The following is a 27,811-nucleotide window of genomic DNA, read 5'->3' as shown; positions in this document are numbered from 1 at the left end:
CGGGCTCGCGACGCCATTGTAGTTGTTCTTCTTCTTCTTCGGTGGAGTTTAACAGTGGTTGACATCCAATATGTTGCATTACCGCCCCCAACTGAACTATAGTAAAACCCATTACACTTTGTCATACAAAATGGAAAAAGGGGAAACGAGAAAAAATGTATATATTTTTTAAATCACCCTACACTCATTATTAAAACCCACCAACATATTCCACTACTTTAAACCTATCTCATCCTACCCCAGGCCACTGACCTGAGAGGACGGACACTACCACTCAACACACCCTGTAACTCTTCTGAAGTAAAATCTTGTACCCCCAGGTACTTCTCTGCAGCTGCCACCACAAGATCTATTTTCTGTGACTTATGCCTCGATCACACCAACAGCGTTATTGCGTTTTGGTACACCAGAAGTACATTCATTTCCAATGGAACGCTGCATTTGCCTTGCAGCATTGCGTTGCAGAGGCAGTTGCAGTGAGTTCTGTGTGGTGCATACCTTGTATTTATCAAATGTATGCATCAAACTGTATGCGTAGACAGCTTGACAGAAATGGTAGCAGAAGGTACATGTTGAAATTTTGTTGCACACAAAGAGGATGTTGCGTACCATTTTGTACAATGTGATCAGTGTGATCAAGGCGTTACATCCATCTCTGTGGCACAGTTGGTAACCATTTCTATGAACGCTAAGAAGCTAACCTTACTGAAACATATCACTCATTGGCCTATCCCTCTGTTCTAGCACAGACCTAATATTCACAGGGTTCCTCTCAGAATCCCTCACCCTTGATCCTCCCTCTACTTTCTTCACTGCCTCAGCATGCGGCATCTTCTACACTACTCTGACCTTGGTCACCTCAACCTGCCTCTCTGACCCTTACCACGTCAACCTGCCTCTCTGACCTTGGCCACCTTAACCTGCCTCTCTCTCAGTTGACACACACTTTTCCTACCGAAACTAAACATTATTCTGTCCCATGTCCTCCTGCACACTTCCCAAATCTTGGATTCTCCCTCCTACATACTGCTGTGACATGCCCATAAACGTGACACCTATAACACTGCAGTGGATTCAGCACAAAAGCTCTAACAGCATAACTCATGTATCCTAACATTACTTTATCAGGTAAATCCTCTGAATCAAGCTCAAAGAACAGACTGTGTCACCTCTGTTTCACCACGCTCCCAACTGGACCTGCGTTGCACCAAACAGTGGGCGTCACGAACACCAGGAATCTGCTAATTAAATTGCTCCACCTCCACACTTAACGCCACCCCAGTAATCACTTCTTTCAATGGTGCCATGTACCTAAGCGCAAAGTAAGATACTTTCCCCAAGTTGCGTCACATGGTGTGCCCTCTGATCTGAAGAAACACAAACAAACATCACAAGTCCACTTCGGGTTACTTTCGCCGACTCAACAGCACCCACCATCTTTTCCACCTAACCTGAAACCACCCATAGATCAGACAAAAGGCCTGGTTCCACCCTCTTCAAAAACCTCACTCCCACTGGGCCAAACTTATCTTTATCATAACCATGTCCATCAATGCAAGGCTCAGGATCCAACACCAGTCTTACTCAACATACACTCTCCCTTGTTATTGCTAGCTTCAACAGATTCAAACCTATCCTCTGCCTCCCTCAGTCTTTTCAGCCTTCTCTTTCTTTCCCTCTAATCCTCCTCCCTTAACCAATTATCAGATACCTTTTAAAAATATTCAAATATTTTTAGCCTCCTCGAGAGACATGCTAAGCCCTGTACTCCTTCCACTTCCCTTCCACACCATAGATGTGCATGGCATGCTTCCTCAGCAGAGAGGAAGAGGAAGAGAAAGGCCCAACGGTGGAAAATCTGTCTCCCTCCAGCAAGTGGCGTTTTTTTCCGGTCACCAAGTGAGGATTTTTTTATGGAGGTCAATGAGTGTAATGGCTTATTTGCTACGTGTGACTTCATTGATCGAATATAGGTTTCTTAATGCTTAAGTTGTTAGGAGTGTACTGATATAAGTAGGACAGGTGACACAATGGCAACTTTATATTGGAGTTGTCTCAAGATAGCTATGCATATTCATGACATGGGGCTAGTAGCATAGCGTCTCTCGCCACTGAATACAGGCGGTTGACGTCAACAACCCTCATCGAATATTCAACAAAATATTACAACAACGAGATGTATACACCAATCCAAATAAAGGATAGGCGGGAGCTAGACAGACCGCGGCGCCTCCTTGTGGACAACGACTCCCATTGTTAGGGAGAGAGACATGTATCTTGTCAGTATGTCCATAATCTTTGGCACCAGAGAAGAGGCGAAGCGAGAAGGATAACTGGACCCAAAATCTGTTTACTTCAGCAGGTGGCAGTTTCACTTTCCAATCTGCGGCTTTGGCGTCACACTGCAAATAGTGAATTTAGACGAGGGGAAAAACGCACTACCCTCCCCTGTGCGCAATAAAAAACCACACAACCTTACCCAAAGCAAAAAAACTACTTTGACAACTCCGATATAAAGTGTTTTTTCTCAAAATTGCCGGGATGTCACGTGTCCTACTTATATCAGTACACTCATAACAACCTAAACATTAAGAAACTTCTATTGGATCAGTGACGCCACAAGTAGAAAATAAGCCATTCAATTTTTTGTTAACCAAATTCGACACTCATTGACCTCCATACAAAACTCCTCGCTTGGTGAGCGGGAGAAAAAGTGACAGGATGTTCTAGTGCTCACCGCTCTAAGAGGCTTTTATTTACAATGTAAGAGGTGCAGGACGAATTGGCCAATAAACTTTGTACAGGAAAAAAAAACAGGACTTTGACAAAGAAATGAACAAATCAAAGATATTCTCAGTGTAAACTATTCCAGCAACAACTCTTTGCCTATAACAAAACTCAGGTATGCCTCTACTCTAGCCAACCTGTTACCTGCCCAGCCTGCTCTTTTCCCAGGCAAAGGCCAACTGAGCACCTAAGTACTCGTTCCATGAACTTCCTTCCACTAGGAATGTTCCATCATGATTGCCCCAAAATAAATTTCTACCATAAAAGCATCATTTCCCATGGACATACAGTGCATTAAGAAAGTATTCAGACCCCTTGACTTTTTCCACATTTTGTTACTTTACAGCCTTATTTTAAAATGTATTAAATCGTTTTTTCCCCTCATAAATAAAAAACGAAATATTACATTTACATAAGTATTCAGACCCTTTACTCAGTACTTTATTGGAACACCTTTTGCAGCAATTACAGCCTTGACTCTTCTTGGGTATGATGCTACAAGCTTGGCACAACTACAGTACCAGTCAAAAGTTTGGAAACACCTACTCATTCCAAGATTTTTCTTATTTTTTTTGCTATTTTCTACATTGTAGAATAAAAGTGAAGACATCAACACTATGAAATTACACATATGGAATCATGTAGTAATCAGAAAAGTGTTAAACATATCAAAACATATTTTATATTTGAGATTCTTCAAAGTAGCCACCCTTTGCCTTGATGACAGCTTTGCACACTCTTGGCATTCTCTCAACCAGCTTCACCTGGAATGCTTTTCCAGCAGTCTTGAAGGCTGAGCCCTCGTTGGCTGCTTTTCCTTCACTCTGCGGTCCAACTCATTGTGGAGGCCAGGTCATCTGATGCAGCACTCCATCACTCTCCTTCTTGGTCAAATAGCCCTTACACAGCCTGGAGGTATGTTGGGTTATTGTCCTGTTGAAAAACAAATGATAGTTCCACTAAGCCCAAACCAGATGGGATGGACCTATCACTGCAGAATGCTGTGGTAGCCATGCTGGTTAAGTGTGCCTTGAATTCTAAATAAATCACAGACAGTGTCTTTGCAGCAAATTGACCATGAAGGCCTAATTCACGCAGTCTCCTCTGAACAGTTGATTTTGAGATGTGTATGTTACTTGAACTCTGTGAAGCATTTGTTTAGGCTGCAATTTCTGAGGATGGTGACTCTAATGAACTTATCCTCTGCTGCAGAGGTAACTCTGGGTCTTTCTTTCCTGTGGTGGTTCTCATGAGAGCCAGTTTCATCATAGCGCTTGATGGTTTTTGCGACTGCACTTGAAGAAACTTTCAAAGTTCTTATAATTTTCCAGATTGACTGACCTTCATGTCTTAAAGTAATGATGGACTGTCATTTCTTTTTGCTTACTTGAGCTGTTCTTGCCATAATATGGACTTGGTCTTTTACCAAATAGGGCTATCTTCTTTATACCACCCCTACTGCGCTAAGTACGCACTGCAGTACTTAGCGCAGCTGGTGGCCACACCAGATATTGACTGTTACTTTTGATTTTGACCCCCCCCCCCCTTTGTTCAGGGACACATTACTCCATTTCTGTTAGTCACATGTCAGTGGAACTTGTTCAGTTTATGTCTCAGTTGTTGAATCTTGCTATGTTAATACAAGTATTTACACATGTTAAGTTTGCTGAAAATAAACACAGTTGACAGTGAGATGACTTTTCTTTTTTTGCTAAGTTTAGTGATCATACCACAGAAAGACATTCAAAGCTACATGCATTTTTCATATGAACTGACAAGAACAAATAGGAATAGCTGATAGGCAGCAGAGAGTCCAGGTGCATCATTTCACATGAAAGAACAGTGAAGACATGAGACACACAAAAAACTCCCTTATTGATCTTGTTAAGGACCATACAATTACCCTACCTAAACGAGCCTAAAATACCACAATGAAAGGAATAATTGCTTTATTGTTTTCAAGTGAGTACAACCCTTACGAAAACTACAGTATCCTTGTAACGATGTGCACTGAATGTCGGGAAGCAAGTTCAGGGAGTCAGTGTTTTAATAAATAAACACAACATAATACAAAATAAGAAACATGGACAACGCACAGACATGACACAGAAACAATAACGCCTTGGGAAGGAACCAAAGGGAGTGACATATATAGGGAAGCTAATCAGGGAAGTGATGGAGTCCAGGTGAGTGATGACACACAGGTGCCCGTAACGATGGTGACAGGTGTCATCGTGAGCTGTAACGGCTGTCGTAATGAGGGGACCAAGATGCAGCGTGGCACGTGTTCATGCTCTTTTCTTTGGATCAAACAAACACTCGAACAAAAATAACAAAGGGAAAGCGCACAGTTCTGTCAGGTACAGAAAACTAAACAGAAACCAACTACCCACAAACACAGGTGGAAAAAGGCTGCCTAAGTATGATTCCAAATCAGAGACAACGATAGACAGCTGCCTCTGATTAGGAACCTTACTCGGCCCAAAACAAAGAAATACAAAACATAGGTCAGGGTGTGGGGTGGGCATTCTAACAAAATAGAGAAATAAACCGTGACTCTCAGGTCAGGGCGTGACATGAGCAGCCTGGTGACCTTGACGTCTGAGAGGGAGCACATGTGACAATCCTGCAAATACTGCGTCCAAAATAACAGTTTTTTTCTGTAGTTATTTTGTTGTATTTTGTAGTATACACCACAGTTACTCTGAAATTACTGCGTCCAAAATACCAGTCGACTGCAGTTACTGAACTTTTACTGCAGTTTCAAAACTGCAATATTTTTTTGTAAGGGAACATTCTCGGCTACACTGAAAATGTAATTTAAATAACGATGCAAAAGTCTTGTGATTGGAATATTTAATACGATTTGGATCAGTTGTGGGTCTACTCTCGACCAGTGCCGATTTTAGCATGTAAATCTTGGTGGGGCAAACTCAAATAAAATGTTTTTGATGCATGGCAGCAAAGCCACAACACAACACTAAACAATACATTAATTACACTACAACGGTGACAAACTTTGCCCACATACTGTTAGGACCTACATAAAGCTGTCCCAACAGCAGAACTTTCTTTTCAGCACCATGGAGTGAATTCAGCACCAATGAGCGAACTAGGACGGACGTAGTCAATATAACTACTTGTTCAGCACTTTTGAAATGTACAGCAACAAAACTCAGAACATGGGCCATTCTTACAGTATTCTCCCTGTACACCAAGTCAGAACCGTAGGATAAATAAAGGGGACGTATATAAGTGTAACCGATGTGAAATGGCTAGTTAGTTAGCGGTGGTGCGTGCTAATAGCGTTTCAATCAGTGACGTCACTCGCTCTGAGACTTGAAGTAGGGTTTCCCCTTGCGTCGCAAGGGCCGTGGCTCTTGTGGCGCGATGGGTAACGATGCTTCGGTGGGTGTCAGTTGTTGATGTGTGCAAGGGTCCCTGGTTCGAGCCCGGGTTGAGGCGAAGAGAGGGACGGAACCTACACTGTTACATTGATGCTGTTGACCCGGATCATTGGTTGCTGCGGCAAAGGGGGGGTGAGTGTAACCGATGTGAAATGGCTAGCTAGTTAGTTAGCGGTGGTGCGTGCTAATAGCGTTTCAATCAGTGACGTCACTCGCTCTGAGACTTGAAGTAGGGTTTCCCCTTGCGTCGCAAGGGCCGTGGCTTTTGTGGCGCAATGGGTAACGATGCTTCGGTGGGTGTCAGTTGTTGATGTGTGCAAGGGTCCCTGGTTCGAGCCCGGGTTGGGGCGAAGAGAGGGACGGAACCTACACTGTTACATAAGCAGACAATGAAAGCTCTTACAATATTCAATGATTACATTTCTCTAAAACAGGCTATAGGCTACATGTGCACCATCAAGTCAGAACAGTATGCTTAGTTATGAGGGGGAAAGTTACCAAATCATTATGGTGAGGCACATGGGCTATTAACAGCTTACTACACAACATACACTTAGTATTACTTTCTTAGCTACAGTATACATATCTCCCTGGCATATTACATCATTTATATATAATTTATATTTACATTACTCACCTTGTTTTGCTATACTCACTTGAACTGGAAGGTGGCGCGGCTGTCCTTCTTGTGGACACATTTTGTCATCGAAGTCAGGCATTCTCTGGATTTATGGTGCTTTCAAGACAACTGGGAACTCTGGGAAAAAAAACAAGGCCGTATCATGACGTCAGTGATCTTCTATAAAGAGGCCCGAGTTCCCGACTTGGAATTACGAGTTGGATGACTGTTCAAATAATATTTTCACAGGTCGGACCTTGTTTTTTTCAGAGTTCCCAGTTGTCTTGAACTCACTAAAATCTGAGATTTTCCAGTTCCGAGTTTTCAGTTGTTTTGAACGCAGCATTGGTCATGCTGGATTGACAGCATGGCCAATGTATTCAACATTTTCTGGCCCATGGTGTTGCATATGAATGTTTATCATTTTAAGCTTGGAAAATAGCCCTTAAAATCCAGACTTGGACCACACACCCAATCCACTGAATAGTAGGCTTTGCAACGCTTCACTGATTCCTTCCAAACCACTCATTGTTGAATTTGTGATTTACAACTTGTTGTGTAATGTTTATGTCCAATGGCCGATGAGCACAGATACCGATTTTATCTATAATTTCTCTTCATATGACAAGGATTGAAAAGGATTTGCCAGTAGATTGTTGATTTGATTCCTGATGATTACTGCTTGTCTAGCTTCCCAACTAAGATTTTGAAAGTATAATGTAGACATGATCACTCCAATTAAAGCTATGGTAGATATAACGTGATGTGACATCATTTTATCTGTGGCCAATGACCTTGAGCCTTCTTGGAGGGACTTGAATTTACGAGCTCTCCCCGTATTTTTTGCGATGACGTAGTGTCCCCATGAGTGACAGAACACTGAGCCAATGATGGCGCAACTAGAGAACATTACCAACCCCTGCGCTCCATATTTCCCACTGACTACCCCTCCACCACAGAAAGCACTGAGCTCGGTAGAAACACCTGCATTTTGGAGCTGCCTTACTCAAGAAAGCAAAAAAGAGACCGTGTTTGTATGCAGATTTATTAACTTAAATATATATATTTTTTACATTGTTTGCAAACTGATATGTGACTCGTATTAATGCCCAAAACTTTTTTTTATTTTTAGTTAAACAGGTGGGGTTCAACAGGTGCCCTGAATGACAGGTTGCCCCTGTGAAACACAAAGATAATCTCACTGCCAATAAACTGCTGATAGGTACTTATCACAGTGGGAGTTTGTTTCTTCTCTTGCTGCATAGAACAAAAGCTGTACCTGCTGCGTGCTGACAAGTGATGTGTATAAACCCTGGATGATTGACAGGGGGCGTTCTATTGAAGCCACCGCACAACCATCTTGGCACTCCTTCTCTGTCCTAAAAAAATATTTAATTGAAATTCTGTATTCATTCCTATGTAGGACTGCTCCTACAGAGGAGTGCCAATATGGCCAATTGGTGGCTTCAAAGTTTCTCGGCAGGTAGTCTAGTGGTTAGAGTGTTGGGCCAGTAACTGAAAGGTTGCTGGATCAAATACCCGAACTGACAAGGTAAATATCTGTGGTTCTGCCCCTGAACAAGGCAGAATTTGTTCTTAACTGACTTGCCTAGTTAAATAAAGGTTAAATACAAATTATATACATCTTTGCTGCAGACCGGTAGCGACGAACCTACGGATTCTACTTGTAGAATGACAATGCTCATCATTGGCCAACAACTTCACTTTGAGACAATCAGAGAACACGTGGGTGAGCCAAAAAAAAAGAAGAAGAAAAAAAAAGGGAATTTTCTCCATATATCTACGGATGAGCCAGTCACAGAGTTTCTAAACCCAGAGACGTAACATCGCGAGACTTTAGGGAACGCTTGCCAAGCAGACCAGGCCGATGTTTGGTGTTTGAGAAATCAATGAGAGGGGTGAAATTATTCCTTCGCTGGTAATTGTCTCGAAATCGAAAGGCACAACCTAGATACGAAACAATGTGTTAAGTATTTGAACATGTTATTATTCCAACCTCGTGATAGTGACAAACGGACACATTTTCATTTTCGTGAAAAACAACCATATCGAAGGAGTGCCTTTAATTTGACGGTCTGCACATGCGTAGTTTGGTGCGAGACGACCGTTAGACGCAATGGCGTATTTCTCCGCATGAGTTTAGCTAGCCAAGTCGTCATGACATCACATACATCCGTGATCGGGTATTTCTATTGGAGGGGCAGTTTCTGTCTATATTCATACTGCACTGTCTTTGAGCCAGTCACACGTGGGCTATGGGATGGCAGCAAGCTAAGAGCACAGAGGCAATGCACACAACACCAAGTACTTCCTCCAAGCTAGCTAACTACGGTAACCTAGAATTGACATTAGAATTACATCACAATGGATTAGCTAGTTTCCATGAAACAGATTTCTGTGTTAGCTGCCGAGTTGAGATTATGAAGAGTGAATGAAATGTGTCTTCATCTTGTAGGTAGTTATCTAACGTTAGCTGTGGCCATCTGGCTAGTATCAAGAAGGGTTTTCTTCAAAATAGCAACATTTACTCAGATAGCTTTGAATCTAGGCCATAAGCATTGTCAAACAAAGCTACTTTTTTTTAGTACATTTTAACAAGGATGAGTGTCTGAGCTTTTACAGAATGCCCAACAGTTTAATGACATTCGGAGATTGTCAAACCAAACCTTAAATACTGGGTAGGCCTACAAGGTAGGGAGAGATGTATTTTCTGTCTGTCGAGATTGACACAGTCTATTTCTTGTGGTGTTGAAAACGCAAACCATGATATTGAAGTGCCCGAAGTCAGTATGCTTTGTTTATTGGTTGTTTGGTGCATTGGCACAAAAATCTAATTAAAATCAAATAAATTGTTATTGGTTGCTTACACATATTTTGCAGATGTTGTCGCGGGTGTAGTGAAATAGGGTGGCGCACAATTGGCCCAGCGTCATCCAGGTTAGGTAAGGGTTTGGCCGTGGTAGGCCGTCATTGTAAATACAAATGTGTTCTTGCCTAGTTAAATAAAAACATTAACATGTCCTGGAGGGCAGGCAGTTTGCCCCCGGTGATGCATTGTGCAGACCACACCACCCTCTGGAGAGCCCTGCGGTTGCGGACAGTGAAGTTGCCGTACCAGGCTGTGATACTGCCCGACAGGATGCTCTTGATTGTGCATCTGTAAAAGCTGGTCAGAGTTTTAGGTGACAAGCCAAATTTCTTCAGCCTCCTGAGGTTGAAGATGCGCTGTTGCGCCTTCTTCACCACACTGTCTGTGTGGGTGGACCATTTCAGTTTGTCTGTGATGTGTACGCCGAGGAACTTAAAACTTTCCACCTTCTCCACTGCTGTCCCTTCGATGTGGATAGGTGGTGCTCCCTCTGCTGTTTCCTGAAGTCCACGATCATCTCCTTTATTTAGTTGACGTTGAGTGAGAGGTTATTTTCCTGACACCACACTCCGAGTGCACTCACCTCCTCCCTGTAGGCTCTTGTCATTGTTGGTAATCAAGCCCACTACTGTTGTCGTCTGCAAACTTGATGATTGAGTTGGAGGGGTGCATGGCCACACAGTCGTGGGTGAACAGGGAGTACAGGAGGGGGCTGAGCACGCACCCTTGTGGAGCCCCAGTGTTGAGGGTCTGTGAAGTGGAGATGTTGTTTCCTACCTTCACCATCTGGGGGCGGCCCGTCAGAAAGTCCAGGACCTAATTGCACATGGCGGGGTTGAGGCCCAAGACCTCCAGCTTGATGATGAGCTTGGAGAGTACTATGGTGTTGAATACTGAGCTGTAGTCGATGAACAGCATTCTTACATAGGTATTTCCCTTGATATTTCCCTTGTCCAGATGGGATAAGGCAGTGTGCAGTGTCATGGCAATTGCATCGTCTGTGGACCTGTTGGGGCAGTATTCAAACTGAAGTGGGTCTAGGGTGGCTGGTAAGGTGGAGGTGATATGATCCTTGGCTAGTTTCTCAAAGCACCTCATGATGACAGAAGTGAGTGCTACGGGGTGGTAGTCATTTAGTTCAGTTCTTTTCCTTCTTGGGTACAGGAACAATGGTGGCCATCTTGAAGCATGTGGGGACAGCAGACTGGGATAGGGAGCGATTGAATATGTCCGTAAACACACCAGCCAGCTGGTCTGTGCATGCTCTGAGGACGCGGCTAGGGATGCCGTCTGGGCCAGCAGCCTTGCAGAGGTTAACACGTTTAAATGTTTTACTCAAGTCGGCCACGGAGTTGGAGAAGGGCTCAGTCCTTGTTAGCGGGCCGCGACGGTGGCACTGTATTATCCTCAAAGCGGCAAAGAAGGTGTGTAGTTTGTCTGGAAGCGTGACGTCGGTGTCCGTGACGTAGCTGGTTTTCTTTTTGTAGTCCGTGATTTCCTGTAGACCCTGCCACATATGTCTCGTGTCTGAGCCGTTGAATTGCGACTCCACTTTGTCCCTGTACCGGCATTTCGCTTGTTTGATTGCCTTTCGGATGGAATAACTATGCTGTTTATATTCAGCCATATTCCCAGACCTCTTTCCATGGTTAAATGTGGTGGTTCGCTCTTTCAGTTTTGCACGAATGCCACCATCCATCCACTGTTTCTGGTTAGGCTAGGTTTTAATAGTCACAGTGGGTACATCATCTCCAATGCACTTCTTTATAAACTCACTCACCGAATCAGCGTATAGATCCATGTTGTTCTCTGAGGCTGACCGGAACATATCCCACTCTACGTGATCAAAACAATCTTCCGATTGGTCAGACCAGCGTTGAATACTTCTAGTCACTGGTACATCCTGTTTGAGTTTCTGCCTATAAGACGGTAAGAGCAAAATGGCAGGATTTGCCGAAGGGAGGGCTTTGTATGCATGGCGGAAGTTAGAGTAGAAGTGGTCGAGTTTATTACTCCCGCACGTAGTGCAATCAATATGCTGATAGCATATTTGAGAACAAGGCTAACTAAATTCTTTGTTAAAATCTCCAGCTACAATAAATGCAGCCTCAGGATATATGGTTTCCAGAGTCCAGTGAAGTTCCTTGAGGGCCGTCTTGGTGTCTGCTTGAGGGGGAATGTACACAGCTGTGACCATAACTGACAAGAATTCTCTTGGGAGGTAATATGGCTGGCATTTGATTGTAAGGAATTCTAGGTCAGGTGAGCAGAAGGGCTTGAGTTCCTGTATGTTATGATTACACCATGAGTCGTTAATCATGAAGCATACACCACTGCCCTTGCTCCTCCCAGAGAGGTGTTTATCTCTGTCGGCGCGATGCATGGAGAAGCCCAGTGGCTGAACAGATTCCGACATCATATCCCGAGAGAACCATGTTTCTGCGAAACAGAGAATGTTACAATCTCTGATGTCTCTCTGGAAGGCAACCCTTGCTCGAATTTCGTCCCCCTTGTTGTCAAGAGAGTTTAAGTTTCTGCCTATAGGAAGGGAAGAGCAGATCTGATCTGATTTGCTGAAGGGAGGGCAGGGAAGGGCCTTGTAGCTGTCCTGGGGAGCAGCAATGTTCAAGAATACTTGATGAGCAAGTCGCGCAGGTGATGTGTTGATAAAACTTCTGTAGCATTTTCCTCAGATTCCTCAAGTCTCCAGCTACAATAAATTCGGCCTCAGGATATGCGGTTTCCAGTTTGCACAAATCCAGTGTAGTTCCTTGAGAACCTTTGAGGTGTCGCTTGAGGGGGAATATACACGGCCGTGACGATGACCGAAGAGAATAGTGAAGTATTCCAGATTGTTACCACAATCACACCATGAGTAGTTAATCATGAAACATACATCTGACTTTCTTTTTCCCAGAGAGCTCTTTCTTCATGTCAGTGCGGTGTATGGAGAACCCCGCTGGCTGTATGGACGGGGGTAGTATATCCGGAGAGAGCCATGATTTCGTGAAACATTATGTTACAGTCTCTGAACATTAGCGAGTAATATACTTGGAAAGGGTGCATGGTTTGCACGCCTCCTTAGTCGGACTAGAAGCACACTCTGTATTCCTCTTCATTGGCGGCGTCTTGGAGCAGCCCCTGGGATGAGTGGAAATGCCTCGGGGGGTACGAACAAAGGATCTAATTCAGGAAAGTCTAATTTCTGGTCAAAATGCTGGTGAGAGACTGCCAATCTAATATCCAAAAGATATTTTCGACTGTAGGTATTTTCCACCAACAGAAACCTGATGGTGGAAAATTCATCACATACTGTATATTTTATATGATTATGAATATGGCATCAAAATGTTGAAAATCTGATTTCCCTCCAGCTGATCATTGTCTGCAGCTGGCTCTGATCATAGTGTAGGCCTAATGAAACATGCAGGGAGAGTTGGTTGACAAACCCTCAACCTTATGGCCCATAGCCCTGTGTGGCATCGACTGTGGGAGGGTGCATTTGGGGGGGGGGGGGGGGGGGGCGCAACTCCATATTTATGCCAATGATTTTGGAATGAGATACTTAACGAGCAGGTGTCCTTTACAGTAGCCGTGGATGACTTTAGACATTCAAGTGATCCAAGAGTAGCAATCACATCAATGGTATTTGTCAATGCAAAATATCTTACCCAGTCTTACTGATGCATGTTGAAGTTGGACTGAGAATAAATAATGAAAACATTGCTTAAAAATATTTTATTATTTACAGGCCACATTGGGATACAGAAATAAACGTTCAAAGATTCATTGCAAATGGGTTACAGTGTCAAAAGACTTAAGCTTATTTCGTTTTGAATGATCACAACCTATAGCCATTGAAACAAGCAATCTGCAGAATAGAAAGACATACCATGACCAACAATACTTCACACAAATGTAAAACTGATCTAAAATGCAGTCAAATAAATACTGTACAATTAATAGTAGCCTACTGGATAATAGGACCCTGCCAGCAGGCCAGTAATGCCATGCACGATCAAACATGTTGGATGCTGAAAAGTGAAACAGTTGAGTAACTGGAAAGCAACTCATGAGCTTTGCTTCTAAGAAGCTTTGTCTTTTTGTTATTGTCGTTTACAAGGGCTGGGAGTAGGAGAAGTCAAGTTTCTCTGAATGAATCTCATCAGCATATATAGGCAACCGCAAATGGCTAAATAGCTAGACAGGAGCACAGCACAATTAACATGAGGGTGTAGAATAAGTCAGTCAAAGATGGGAACTCTGTTCTGGGTGGGTGGCACTTAAAGCTATTTGACATGCTTAAACCTGGAAGTTAGTGCAATATGTCTTGCCAGGTAGCATACGAGAATAGTGAAGATTTAGTGATGGCTCAATTTCCATCTGTTGGCATGCTCTGTGCCAAACGCAAGAAATGGTTTTATATTCAAAAGAGATTGCTTCCTTTGGGTCATCCTAAATATTTGAAGTTCTTAGTCTAGAAACGGTCACCATCAAACAGCCCTGAGCAGTCGTAACATTGTCCACCATTCACTGTTTGAAGTGACGACGATTAACATGAAAAAACACGATTTTGGAATGAAAGTTGGAGACCGGCTACATAATTCCATTTCTAGAAAGAAGGACTCAAGGGTACAACTAAAAGGGTTCTTAGGGACACTTGTAATACCAACTACACATTAAAAAAAGAAGAAGAAAGTGAATAGATCAATGATCAGAAAATGTGTCCACGATGATGGGTCATTTCATGTTGCTTATTAAAACAAACGTTTCTTAAGTCAAGAGCATGGGTCCCTGAGAAAGACACAAACTGGAGCAATCTCTCACTACAAATGTAAGAGGTCTTTCAAGCCATTCATGGTGCTCACATTTTTGGCATTATCACCAAAAAAAGACCAATTCAAAATCCAACCTGAGGTCTTTCAAGCCAATATGAGGGTATATATAGTGACAGGGAAGATCAGCATACCCTTTAACAATAACTGGAACAGTAGCATTAATTACATACACTTCATACAATTGCAAAATTGTCACTTAAAGAAAATAAATCCACTTTAAAAAAAGTTTTTGTCAACTGCTGATAGTCCCAAAATGCTTTGCATGTCAGCAGTCAAGTTTTCAAGATTGGATTTTCAAGACGCAAAGTGTCACTTGCCGCATCAAGTGACACTTTGCTTCTTGAAAATCCTATCTTGAAAACTTGACTGCTGACATGCAAAACATTTTTGGGACTGTATCAACAGTGGACTAATGAAGAAAAAAAAGCCAAAATACAGTTGAGTGGATTTTTCCTTTGAAACATTTATAAAAAAATAAATATTCTTTCAATTTCATACAAACAGCCAAATATTCTTGACCAATCTTTTTTAATCAAAGTATCATTCTTAGCCCAACTAGAAGATAGGAAATGTGTATAATCTTTGTAGATTTTTGCTGAAATCCACCCATACAAATGTAAGAGGCAAAGTATACAACCTCTTAGGGAAGAAAATCCCACATCCGTTACACTATCCATCGTAACAGGATTGTCATAGCCATTATTAACCCCCCCCCCCCCCCAATACATAATTCAACACCAGCAAAATAAACAGAACAATAAACACCAAAAGAGAAAGTGAAATAAATTATGGATAACTTATTTTCTGTAAATAAATTCTGTACATTTTTAACTTTATATAAAAGCTTTTTGCAATTTCAGAAACCTTTAATAACAGCACTCTCAAGCTCCTGCCCTAATTTGACCAATAGATGGCACCAAAGGAACACATTTGATATGATCAACTATAGAGCAATAAGGCTCGTAACTCTTTTAGTAAACAGAACCAGTACTCTTAATGTGGTGGGAGAGGTACTTTTGGAATGGCTTAATGCATTAGGATTCATAGATAGCTTTTTACATACTGGGAGGCTGATAAGGCAAGGTGACTAGAGTGCTGCATCAAAATATCTCCCCCCTCTCAAATGCAATCACTGGTGTGATCGTGACAGGAGGGTAGACAAAAGGATAGAATGAATATACACTTTAGCACCATTTCAAATTTGTTCCAACACCATAGCACCATTCTTGCTCTTCAGTCAGACTAACACAAGACAATGTCCCAAAGAGGTGATGAAAACCAGGTAGCAGAAAGCAGCATCTTCACTTGCCATTCTCGGCTTAAGCACAACATGTTTTGCTTGTTGTGGCATAACAAGTAGTGTTGGTTGGAAGGGCTAGTGCAAGCCTTGGGTAAAGCACCAGCCAAAACAGATACAAAAGCGTGTGGCTCAGATGCAAAGTTATTGTATCAAAAGATGCAATTTAAGTTCCCACTGCCATGCATCTTTGGACAATCCTGTGTTGTTGCGGTGCTTCAACTCTGAAACAAAGCCAAATTTACTGTGTTTCTCTTTTGATGACTAGAACATATACAATCCAATGTCACTGCTGAGAATCCATGCAGTTGTTTTTACAGCGCACCATCACCTCACCATGGGAAACGGTGCGCTTGCTCGTGTCTTTGTCATCTAGCATGTGGAGTCAGTGATTCAGGGCAGTCCATCCAAGCGGTGATTTTTGATAGAATGTGAGAGTCGAAGCTGAAAGAGACGCATCCTCAGTATATGGGCAGGGGTCGAGTTGTCCCTTAAAAGTTTTTACTGGAGACATAAGTGCTATAGCCATTGAGTTCTATAGCAAAAAGTGGTTGTTCCTGCTCAGCTTGAGAATCTTCCCCAATCTCTGCTTGGTGGTGGCCATACCTTTCTTAGGACGTTTTCCTGAGAAGAAGAAACATTCCACAGAGATCAATAACAAAAGGAGGAGAGAATTAGAGGAACGTTACACACTCATTTCAGCGACTATAGATTAACTGGGTCAAATAAAAATATGGAGTCAAACCTTTAGTCGCTTGATTACTGATGGGTGGGGTGTTTGGGGCGGACCTCTTGGAGGGGTGCAGGGGGGGTGACAGAGTGGTCTCACAGTACTGATAGTCAGTCCCTGGGCTGGGGTCCAGGCAGAGGGGGGTGGAGGCAGCCCGAGAGGGGCTCTGGTCCCCCCAGGCCTCGCTGCTGTTACTCCCACTGCTCTGACTGTCCATGAAGTTCTTGTTCTCCTGGATCCTCTGGCTGAGTTCAGCTCGACACTCCTTACGCACATGCTGCTGGGCTCCCCGCTCATCCTAAAGGAAGTGGAGACATTATTACTTTAAATTAGATCCCAACTTGTTACCTAGAGAGGAAGACTAGTCATTCCAATACAGAGTGAGTGATTCTGATGTCCTCTCTAAATAGAGACGTCAGTCTTAAGAGGTCTCGGCTTCAGCATGTGCAGGCATGACCCATTCATCCTTGGCTATTATCATTACCTGAAGGCTCAGTGTGGAGTTGCTGTCTGAATCCTGGCTCTCCTCCCCTGACGCAGGCTCTCTTTCACCTACAGGACAACCATAGGGAAAGTTTACTTCATCTGAAATGGATTGAATTAGGTCCTTAGTCAAATTGAGATCTTGGTGTTTATAAGAATTTCAGGACTGTAACGTACCCCGGTCAGGGGAGCGATGAGCTGGGCTGGACCACCAGGGCTCCTGGGCAGTGCTACTCTCCTCTGGTCGCTGAGGGTACAGCAGCCCTGCCATGGACAGCATGCCCTCAACAGCCTCCTCTTCTGTGGTTGGCGAGGTAGGATGTTCTCTACAAAGGCCAGCAAGTAAAGGAACAACTGAATTAAATATCTTAACTCAACTGGATAATGAATGATTGATGCATGACTCCTCAGCCACTGTGGCTAATGTAATACTAATTTCCCCCCATTGGATTTCTATTGCATACAGAATACTTAGAACAAGAACGCCATTTGGTCCATTTATCCATGCTTCCCGTACCCTTTGAGTGGTTTGTGGTGGTGGCTGAGGGCCTGGCTGGCCTGGTGCAGGTCCGTCACACTGCCTGTGCCTCGCTCCGTCCTGCACAGCTCCTTATCCTCCTCATCCGAGCTCCCTGAATCCTTCCCAGAGGAGTCCCTTTTCTGCACAAGGTCACACAGATGTGTCAGCCTTTATAACTTAAAAACTCTGCCTCTGTGTGAAGGAGAGAGAGGGTCCTTTGGGGAGGAAGTGGGATTAGTTACCTGTGTAGAGCAACGCTCTTCGGACTCAGAGTCTGAGATGTCGGAGTACACCGCGGTTCCTTTCCTCAGATCGGAATTCACTCTTTCGAAAAACTCTGAGGAGGAAAAAAGAGAAGGATGAATTACATATCTCTGCAATGGAATTTTTACTTTTAATTTTAATTCTCTGGCATTCAAAGATGAGCCTACCTAAACCGTTGATTGACAGCCGGTGACTTGACCAGTTAGACTCACTGCTGAGAGGGCTCTGTATCTCCCCTCTCTCTGGGTCTCTGTGCTGTTCCTGCATGGTGTCATTGATTTCTGTTTTCACCAGGACCTCTCCCAACTGGTGGCCACCAGTCCTCTCAACTTCCTGCTCCGGACTATTCTTCACCCTGGTGTGACAACGTTCATCTCTGTGCACACATACACACACACACACACACACACACACACACACACTAGTAAGAAGGGGAGAAAAATCCTGGAGGCAAACCACATAAATTGGCACTGAAAGCCATTTTACCTCATTTTATTTAGGGTAAAGTTTGATGTAAGTGGTGAGTTGAAACATGTAAAGATTGCATAGTGCAGGTGGTCCATCCGAACATGTTTAGGCTGTACAACACCAGCTCTGTGTTGTAACATGTAATCACTGCAGCCAGTAACTTGAGCATTATCAAAGCCAACCGGAGGTGTTGGGTGGTGAGTAGAGAGTGAGTCACTGCTCTACCTGTTGGGAGGTGATGCATGACTGAGGACTTAGCGTGCGAGCAGAGAGTTGCCGGCTGGCAGAGGAACTATTAACCCAGGCTCCAGATCCTTGCTCCTTCCCTGAAAAGGTCACAGGCAGCCTGGGGGCCAAGGGTGCCAGGGAGGGGGTGGGGAGTTCTTCTGGCTCACCTGATAATCCGGCCGTGGCACATCACCAGACGGAGGTTGTTGTCCAGGCTCCGCTCCACAGCTGCAGCAGATGCCACAGATGCCTTGTTGAACTTGGCCGTCACCGTGGAGCTGAACGGGACATCCTGCGAAAAGAGCATAGAGATTTACTTTAACAAAAGGTTAATAATTAACCTAGCCTCAGTGTAGGAGTTGCACATTGGGTTAGACCAAAGCAGCATGGGGGAGATGGTAGTGTGTCAGTACCCTCACCTCCTCAAAGGGTCCCACTTCCAGCCTCTTGAGCACCTGTCGCGTGTGCAGCTCCAGGATCTCCAGGTTGGAGGGCGTCTTGGGCGCATGGTGATGGTGGTGCCGTAACCGTCTGGCAGTCCTGCGAGCATGATGGCTAGCCCGGTCCAGAGTCGACCGCGTCAGCGGGCATGCTCCACTTCCCTGAGATTTCATTGGCTTGCTACCTCCAGCGCCACTCTGCTGCTCCTCCTGTGGTTAAGAAGAGATACTTGTCAGTACAGAACCACAACGCTACAACAACCAGCTTGAAAGAAACACAGTGCCTTTGACCTGGTACTTAGAAAAGAGAAAAAGGGAAATAAAAAAGAATGAGGGAGAGCCTTTTACTCTGAGCACAAATTGTTAAGAACCAGCTCCAAGTCGTCACATAAGAGCTTGAGGCCCTCTCTCCCAACCCCGTCACGACGCAAGGCCTCACCTCCAGGTAGCGGATTTCCTTTGTGAGCTCTTTAATTAGACGGTTGGGTCTGATATGGTCCGGGACCTCGCTGGCCGGCTCTGTGACCTGAGGAGAGGCAGAGAGCGTTGGGACAATGAGGGCTCGTACCGTCTGTCTGCAGATGGTGGTTACAGTTTCCCAGCCTGGTCTTAGTCATACCACCTTCCCACTATTGACCTTTATAGAAGGAGCCCAATGTAGATGACATTAGAATGTAGATAATGTGACCAAACGTCCTATTCTGTAGTCAGATATTACACGGACAAAAGAAGCTGATTTGGCGTCTACAATATGGTTTCCTGTAGTATCTTACCTCTCGTTTCAGCCAGTTCTTCAGTGCAGTAATCAAGGCTTTCACTCCTTCTGTCAGGTAGGCTGGGGGCTGGCAATTATCCTCTCGTAACTCTGAGAAGCCAGGAATCATATGAGAAGGACGTCAAAAAAAAGTGCAGAAAGTTACCGAAAGGGGACATCACCGACACAGCAACAAACCTTTCCTCCAAGTTGTATTTCTCTCACCCTTTAGAGTCTCCAGTAGATTCTTTGCCACATACCAGCAGATGGCCTCAAAGTAAGGGAATTTGAATAGGTCAGGAGTCTTCAACCGCCGCTCCATCTCATAACACCTGTAGTTGAGGATGCAGCAGCAGAGGTCAAACACAACGCTGAGACCCATCACAATGAAACCACTACTTCATTGCTGGCCATTAAAAAGAGCAGAAGGTAAGAGCGGTGTATTTAGCCATTCATTTCAATGTTATTGCTCTACAAAAGTAAAAGAAAGGCAATAGAATGAGCAGAGGACAAAGGGTTTTCCGGGTGCTCACCTGAGCTGCATGCCTATGTTGAGATTGTGGAGGAAGTTCCCTCCGAAAGCCATGCAATCCTGAGAGGTGAGAACAGCATGGATCCATCCTGGGGAACACAGAGGAGGATAGACCACATCAACAGCTGACCCACAGATGTGGAGCAAAAGGTCAGTAGCAGGCAGAAGACAAACATGCAATAAATCAAACATTTCATTTGGGATTCTTGTTTTCCAGCTGTGTTTCAGCCACATCAGAGGGTTTAGGAAATGGTTGAAAAACCTTCCACGTTGCAGCAGCGCATCCACAGAGGCGTGACGATGCTGGGCTGGGAGGCCCTAAACATTATAAATGCCCAGTCATGGAGGGTGCACCGAGAGCTGCTGTGGCCCCAGCAGAGAGAGGACGGGAGCCACTCAAGTGATTATATGGATGGCTGATAACAGTTGGGGTCCTCTCTCATCCCCTGCCTGTCTCCTACATACCAGCCATCAAGAGCCCAATCGTGTGACCTTCCCTACCAGGGGCCTTTGGCTTCCCGCAATAAACCATTTCAGAAACAGTATTTATGTTACAGCAGGGGGCCAGTGAATGCAGTTCATGAAATCATAATTTGCACATTAATCCAAAAGCAGGTGGGCCCATGCTGATGGATCATTGTGCCATCAGGAGATAGACACAGATATGTTGTATTTGTGTTGGCACAATTCAATTTTCCCCCGGGGAATGGTGGTTTTATGTGTTTATGTACTGAGGGCCTGTGTGTAACCCAATATGGAACTGGGCCAGGGCTCTCTCCCAGTAGGGAGCCACTAAGAATCTCACGCTCTCAGTGTCTGCTAGCATCATCAGTCCAGAGAGTTTTCACATCCCCAGCACTCCAACTGGGAAAAGCAGCCTTGTGGGAAGCTGTGTTGTTTCCCTCAAGTCAAAAAAGTGTCACTATAAATAACTTGGAAATCTGCTTCTCCACCCTGTGGCTAGAGAAACTGGATCAAATAACTAAATATTGCCTTTTACGTGACGTGCATCAATTTATTTTGGGCGTGTCGTCACCTATTTGACTTGCCATGTAATCGAAGGACCATATATATGACGTAGGGAAGTTCTGTGAACAACAGTGGGTGGAAGGATGGTGTCATGTGGTGCTGGTGTCCACGGTGACAGAGGAGATCCACTCAGGCCCTTCAGAGCTCACAGTGGAAGACACAAATAACACAGGTCTTCCTGTGAGGCGCTATCAAAGGCTAGCTGTGCCGCTCAGTGCTAAGTGGAAAAGCAGCTCTATGGCTCGTGTTTTTGAATGCCCTTGTGTCTGCAGCAGAGCTTTGGAAATATAGTGCTGTATACAAGGAATGTTGCAACAGTAGAGCAACTTAAACCCTTTGAACTCAGACAAGTTTTTTTTTTTAAAGGAAAACACTCAGACTTTGTCCTGTGGTGGAAAAGGAGACCGATGCTTCTCGTAGCTTCTCCTAACCTGTTGGGATGAGGACAGTGGTTCCCTGCGACACCACACACTTATAGCACTTGTCCACCTTGTCGCCGAAGAACACCTCGCTCTGGTTGGGGGAGGAACTCCACGCCTCGTATAGTGCAAGATTAGCCTGGGTCGGCTTGATCAAGTAGAAGATCTTCTCTCCCTTCAGGACAGAGATAAAAAAAACAATAAAAATTAGGAGAACATTATTCCAGTGCAATGGAATTATTAATAATACAAAACAATTTACAGAAGTGTATCTGGAGGGGGAGATTTTCAGAGGAAGGCAAATTAACAAGACCCAGCATGTAGTCAGTGGTGCTACAGTAAAACATTTGAGGGGTGACAAACCTCAGGAGAAGCATGAGGATATTCAAGCTGGGCTGTCAGACTACATAGCCAACGCAAAACACCCTGAAGAAGACTATAGACAACTCTGGTGCCTAACCCTAGCACAATTTTCAAAAGGGATACACTGCTGTCTGTGAAGATAGAAAACATGCTGAGCACAGCAATTCCCCAGCTTACCCAGAGTACGTGGTACCACACGGATGTGCCTCCGAAGTCTATGTGGAAGTCTGTGTAGCTGTCCTTCACCCCCATCAGGCAGTACTTCTGAACAAAAGGCTTGGGGAAGAAGGAGTCATCTGGCCAGTAGTTCTCAACCCAGGACATCTTCTGAGCGATATCAGGCACCACCACCAGCTCTGCCATCCTGAGAGGATATAAAGGAGCGTTTAGGGAAGTTCTACCAGTAAGGCCGAGTCATTTTTAACGCTACTCATCTTTCAATACACCTATTACTGCGCTCTAATAAGGCAGAATTGTTCGTCACGTTACACACCTTCATATCGACCCATTACTGTAAACCAATCAACCAGGCATTTACCATGAAGATTAATTTAAAATAACAGATTTCTCCCCACCCCTTTGCCAATTTAGAGTGGTTTATTCTACCAGCTGTGCTGCTTCTCTGTGTAGCCCACGCAGCACAGTAGGAAGGAAACCGCACAAAATGGAATATAATGTTGCGGATAAAGTTCGGAATTACACAATTTCATGTGTACAACATCTAAAGACCTGCATCACTATACTGAGACGTTTGTCGTTTTTAAAAGGATATATTTTGGTGTTTTTGGAGCCTTAGTTCCTGTTTTCCCATGACTCCCATACCGCAGAACATACAATGAGGAAGTCTATTGCGGGTGGGGTAAGTTTCTCAAAACCAAGTGAAATCGCAACAACAAAAATAATTGTCTGGACCCTTCTATAATATACCATTTACTTAACAAATAGGATCATTCTAAATGGTGAAAATTTGGTGAATCCCAAAAATACGTAAATGAATCCAAATTATACAATGATCAAAGCAGTAGCAGGATATACGTGTTAATAGTGAAAAGTAACCAATACTTACTTGGTGTCTGAAAACTCCAGACTGATCACGTTCAGCACCTTTGGCCGATGAGGTTTGTAGTAATACTTGACGAACTCTCGAAGCTTCATTTTGCTGTCTGCCTGTCTGGCAACATCAATGACATCCACGATTTTGTCACCACCTACAAGAAAGTAATGCTTCAGCTTAGAATATGGTTTCTGTGATGCAGAAAGTAGTCTGGAGGAAGTTCAAGATGGGATGGGACAGGCATTAACACTTGAATGTAGTATGTTAAGTAAGGACAGGTGGATTTGATATGATATTACAGCATCACCCCATTACTGCACAGTACTACAGACCAATACATGCTAAACCTGCCTTCTAAAAATACTGTAATATATTGAAATCTACCAGGGATACTCATAGGTCCAATCCACCTCCCAGAGAGACTACAGTTCTCATGCGCAGATGTCCAATGATGGAGGGCGCAAGGAGTGAAGCTTGCTGACATTTTCAGAATCCCCATAATACTCTTGATGGACAACTCAGTGCTGCTGCAGCCTGCCCACTGGAGGAAGTGCATTGAAACATTCAAGGCAATCTCTCCGCATCCTATTACTGTACTTCCACTGATGGAAGCAGGAGGACCCAGAGGAGGAAGGGAGACTAGTAAGGGTTGGCTAATGTCTTTCATGTGTGTCGATAATGCCACCTGTGTACAGCTGGCAAACTGCAAATCAAAAAAATGGGGGGGGGGGGGGGGGGGGGAGAGAGAGTTGTGAACAGACCTGCAGTTAACACAGGGCATGACAGCTGGTGGCTGTGCAAAGACAGCCCTGTTTGGCCCTGCTGGCCACCGCCTGATGAAAGGGAACAGCTGGAGGCAGAGCAGCCTTACATACAGAGAACAGCCAGAGGAGCACTAGTGGACAGATGGGGAGGGGAGCTGCCTGGGCGTAGAACCACCAACGACAAGTGGGGGGAATAAATCTCTCCAGCCACCAATGTCCTGGGCGAATATTTATGGTCCTCATATTAGCAATAATCTTTCCATCCAGTGACACAGTCAGGGACTAGGAGCACAGGTTTCCTAGAGAATAGACAGGGCGTTGCTAGTCCCAGGTCTGAGGTACTTGGAAAGTGTGATGTTAAAACCATGCTCCAAAACGACAAGACACACTTTACAACAGGTTTGCCATTAGGGTAAATTGAAAAACGACCATGGAAAACACATATCGTTCAATACAATTAACTTACAGGTCCCTGCTGAACCTAGCAGGCAGAGTGCCAACTGAGGTGAATGGATTAGTTTAGGCAGCTAGCCTGTGGTGAATGCTTGGTTAAGCACGGGGCATTTAAACATTGTGAATATGAACAATGTTAAAGAATATTTTCCAACTAATAAACCCCCAAAAGAGACCCACACATGAATACGTTAAACCATTTGAAGGTCATTGTCAGGCTGACACCTAATCCAAGGAGCTTTCAGGAGTCCTAGAGCCATGAAAACCACAATATATCACTGTGGGAATGGAAGACTGTGTGCTTCTGCCAGTGACAAATAATATGCTGCTCAGAAACAGAGCAGTGGGCAGAATGACTTGGTCTCTGACACAGATGTGAGATCGAATTTGGAGCCTGAGTTTCCAAAAAGGAAGACCATATCATTAATCCTTTCTAATATCACACCCTGACTGTGGGCATGAAAGAAAAAACCCAGACACACAATAAATCCCATGCTAAGAAAAACAATGGCCAGTGCTTCACTTTTAGTAGTCTTCTGGTTATGGTAATATGATACACTGGTCACAGGGACAAATTCTCATGTTAGCGGCAATAGTGAGACGGTTGTGTCTCCACTCTTTCTGTTTGTGTAGACTGAAGGAGCAGAGTGAACGTAATTTGAACCTAAAAGAAACTTAGCCGGACATAAACCTGAGATGTCTGATAATGTACTGGGGATGTAAGGGGATCTCAAGTACCAGACTCTCAATAGTGGAGAGAGGTGATAAACCACAGTGCTCCGTAAGCTAAGCCACTTTTAGCTACACACTTATTTCATTATTGGTGGATTAATGTAACGTGTAAAAAGGTGGACCCAGTGAACCTCTCAGCTCTGTTAACTGAGATGGTCCCGAGGCGCATTAAGTTACAGTAATGTACAGACACATTACACGGCGAGCACTTAGGATTAATATTTAACCCTCGACAAGATGCTCAGCTAGCATCTCATTAACAAACACGTTTGATTAAACATCCCACTCTGCGGTAAACGATCCAGAAATGTCTAGAGAGCTGGTGTACATAGAAACAGAACATTAGCACACTGAACCAATTCTTTTGAAAATGGGTCTGTTTAGAAAATAAGTATGTCACAGTAAAATGTACACAAAGAAAACAAAGGCACCAAAACGGCACACTCGGTGAGAGAGGGCTCCATTTTAACAAACCTAATGCAATGGTAAATCTTAGTGCTGGCGGTAGCGTTGTAGGTCCTGGGGTGTATCAGAAATATTTGAGCTATTTTCACAGCGGGAATTATGTGCACAATAGCTGGCGGTGTCACGAAAGGGCTGGGTTTTGATGAATAAATTAGTTGCAGGTGTGTGGAGGCTTGGCCCTTTACTGGCCAATGAGAACATGCTTCATGGCTAAATATGTGGTTGCTTCAAGTTGTGTATTTACGGTCTTTTTATATCAACTACAATTCGAATGTTAGTCCGTAATAAATAGCCTACAGAAACAAAATGTAGGCCTATCCCATATTAGATAAATATGTTGAACATATTTGCAATCCACATTGTTCTAAGTAAGCTAATTGCATGGCTTCAATACATAAATATATATTTTTAAACATAGCATTCAAACTGATATAGGCCTACTGTAAATTGCCTTGTCTGAGCTATGCCAAACGTTACACAAGATTCAATTCTATTAAATAAGACCTAAAAAGACAGTTAATGATTCTAATAAAACAACTTGTTTTAAGTAGGCTGTGTCTAAATACAGTTACAGGCACCATAATTGCTCCCCGTGGGCATATAATATTAAGACAACGTAGACTGTGGATGGTTTTACCCATATCTACACTTTTCAAAAGAACTGGAAACAGATCCAATATAAAGAGAAGGGGGGGGTCCACTTACCATTATACTGCACCCAAATATGTTTTATAAACATCATGGAACCATGTTAGAGATCATATTCGCACCTCTCCAAACATAGCAGACAGCTTCTAAATTGCATTGCATGCAAGCCATGCATTCTAACACAGCCATGGGCAGTGAATCATTCAAATAAGTTTGGTTTTTAATCAAATTAAACTAAAACAAGCAATATGTTTTTTTTAAATGACAACTATATTTCTAAATAGGATGGGGTCAGAATCATGATATCAAGAAGTGCATCTCTCGTTCCATGAACAGGCACACTTAGGCCTAAGGCCAAGGGCTTTTTGGCAGGAGTAGCCTATGATGTTTGTCCTATCCATTGAAGATATGCCTAGGTTACTATTTAATAAACTATACAATAGCCTAACCCTACAACAGGCCAAGTTATAACAAACATGTGTAGCCTATCTAGTGTTCTACATTAAATAAATAATTGGCTTCAACATGGAAATCTTAGGCTATAGACCAGGGGTATTCAACTCTTACCCAAGGAGGTCCGGACTACTGCTGGTTTTCAATAATTAATTGCACCCACCTGGTATTCCAGGTCTAAATCAGTGGACATGGCTTCGAGGTCCAGAGTTGAGTATGAGGGCGCCTCCCGAGTGCCGCAACGGTCTAAGGCACGGCATTGCACTGCTAGAGGCGTCACTACAGACCGGGTTCGATCCCAGGCTGTGTCGTAGCCGGCCGCGACCGGGAGACCGGCGCTCAATTGGCTCAGCTTCGTCCGGGTTGGGGGAGGGGGTTTGGCCAGCTGGGATGTCCTTGTCTCAGCGCACTCTAGCGACTCCTGTGGCGGGCCGGGCGCATGCACACTGACACGGTCGCTGGTGTACGGTGTTTCCTCTGACACATTGGAGGCTTCTGGGTTAAGCGAGCAGTGTGTCAAGAAGCAGTGTGGCTTGGTGGTGTCGTGTTTCGGAGGACGCATGGCTCTCGACCTTTGCAGTGATGGAACAAGACTAACTACCAATTGGATATCACAAAATTGGGGAGAAAAAGGGGTAAAAAAATAATATTTTTTTACCTTTGAGTGCTTTTTGTAAATGCATTGCATGTTCAAACCACTAAGCCAACCATCACAATTGATATGGCCTGTAGTAACTTTGCCACGTGAAAGGTAAACAAACAGGCAAATATAGCCTACATGCAGATTCAGAAGCATGGACAGTGATAGGAATTCCCGCAATTTGCCAGTTAGAGGTCCAACAAAGGAAAGTGGAAGAGGCATTTTTTGACAGCAGTCTTTTTAAATAACTTTATGTTCCTAAACAGGTTTCCTACAGTCACGGTCACCTTTAATGCAATGGGCATCGCACATAATGAGTCCACACATTTCATAGAAGATGGACAAAAATAAATAAAAATGGGGGATTTCATTAACTCTTTTGCTGATTGTGATATTTTCAACAAGGCTACTGTGTGCACCTCCGCTGATAAAATCAATGCCATCAACCCATAAGCAAATTGCTTTACTGCTAAGACCAGCTTTTGGTCAGTGTTAAATATCTCTAGTTGCACTGACTGAAATTGGCATATAGGT

At 43.9% G+C, this 27,811-nt stretch overlaps 1 protein-coding gene across 3 annotated transcripts in view; it reads right to left on the bottom strand.

Moving 5' to 3' along the window:
• Positions 1 to 13,426: 13,426 nt before the first annotated feature.
• kdm7ab (lysine (K)-specific demethylase 7Ab) overlaps positions 13,427 to 27,811 on the bottom strand; it is a 46,608-nt gene continuing 32,223 nt past the window's right edge. For 2 of the 3 annotated variants that reach the window (XM_029696886.1, XM_029696888.1), the window contains exons 5-20: positions 23,135 to 23,276; positions 22,246 to 22,432; positions 21,718 to 21,880; positions 20,259 to 20,346; positions 19,951 to 20,057; positions 19,745 to 19,836; positions 19,411 to 19,497; positions 18,951 to 19,181; positions 18,699 to 18,823; positions 18,003 to 18,211; positions 17,814 to 17,908; positions 17,569 to 17,711; positions 17,229 to 17,377; positions 17,053 to 17,120; positions 16,584 to 16,866; positions 13,427 to 16,462 (exon numbers count right to left, since the gene is read on the bottom strand). In XM_029696886.1, coding sequence (XP_029552746.1) covers positions 16,374 to 16,462; positions 16,584 to 16,866; positions 17,053 to 17,120; positions 17,229 to 17,377; positions 17,569 to 17,711; positions 17,814 to 17,908; positions 18,003 to 18,211; positions 18,699 to 18,823; positions 18,951 to 19,181; positions 19,411 to 19,497; positions 19,745 to 19,836; positions 19,951 to 20,057; positions 20,259 to 20,346; positions 21,718 to 21,880; positions 22,246 to 22,432; positions 23,135 to 23,276 — 2,258 coding nt within the window. In that variant the 3' untranslated portion in view covers positions 13,427 to 16,373. The remainder of the gene's footprint in view (positions 16,463 to 16,583; positions 16,867 to 17,052; positions 17,121 to 17,228; positions 17,378 to 17,568; positions 17,712 to 17,813; positions 17,909 to 18,002; positions 18,212 to 18,698; positions 18,824 to 18,950; positions 19,182 to 19,410; positions 19,498 to 19,744; positions 19,837 to 19,950; positions 20,058 to 20,258; positions 20,347 to 21,717; positions 21,881 to 22,245; positions 22,433 to 23,134; positions 23,277 to 27,811) is intronic. The other variant, XM_029696887.1, reaches the window with a different exon arrangement.

This window comes from Salmo trutta, chromosome 17 (genome assembly GCF_901001165.1).
Source record: "Salmo trutta chromosome 17, fSalTru1.1, whole genome shotgun sequence".
NCBI lineage: Eukaryota > Metazoa > Chordata > Actinopteri > Salmoniformes > Salmonidae > Salmo > Salmo trutta.
This window is presented reverse-complemented; position numbering and strand designations above follow the sequence as displayed.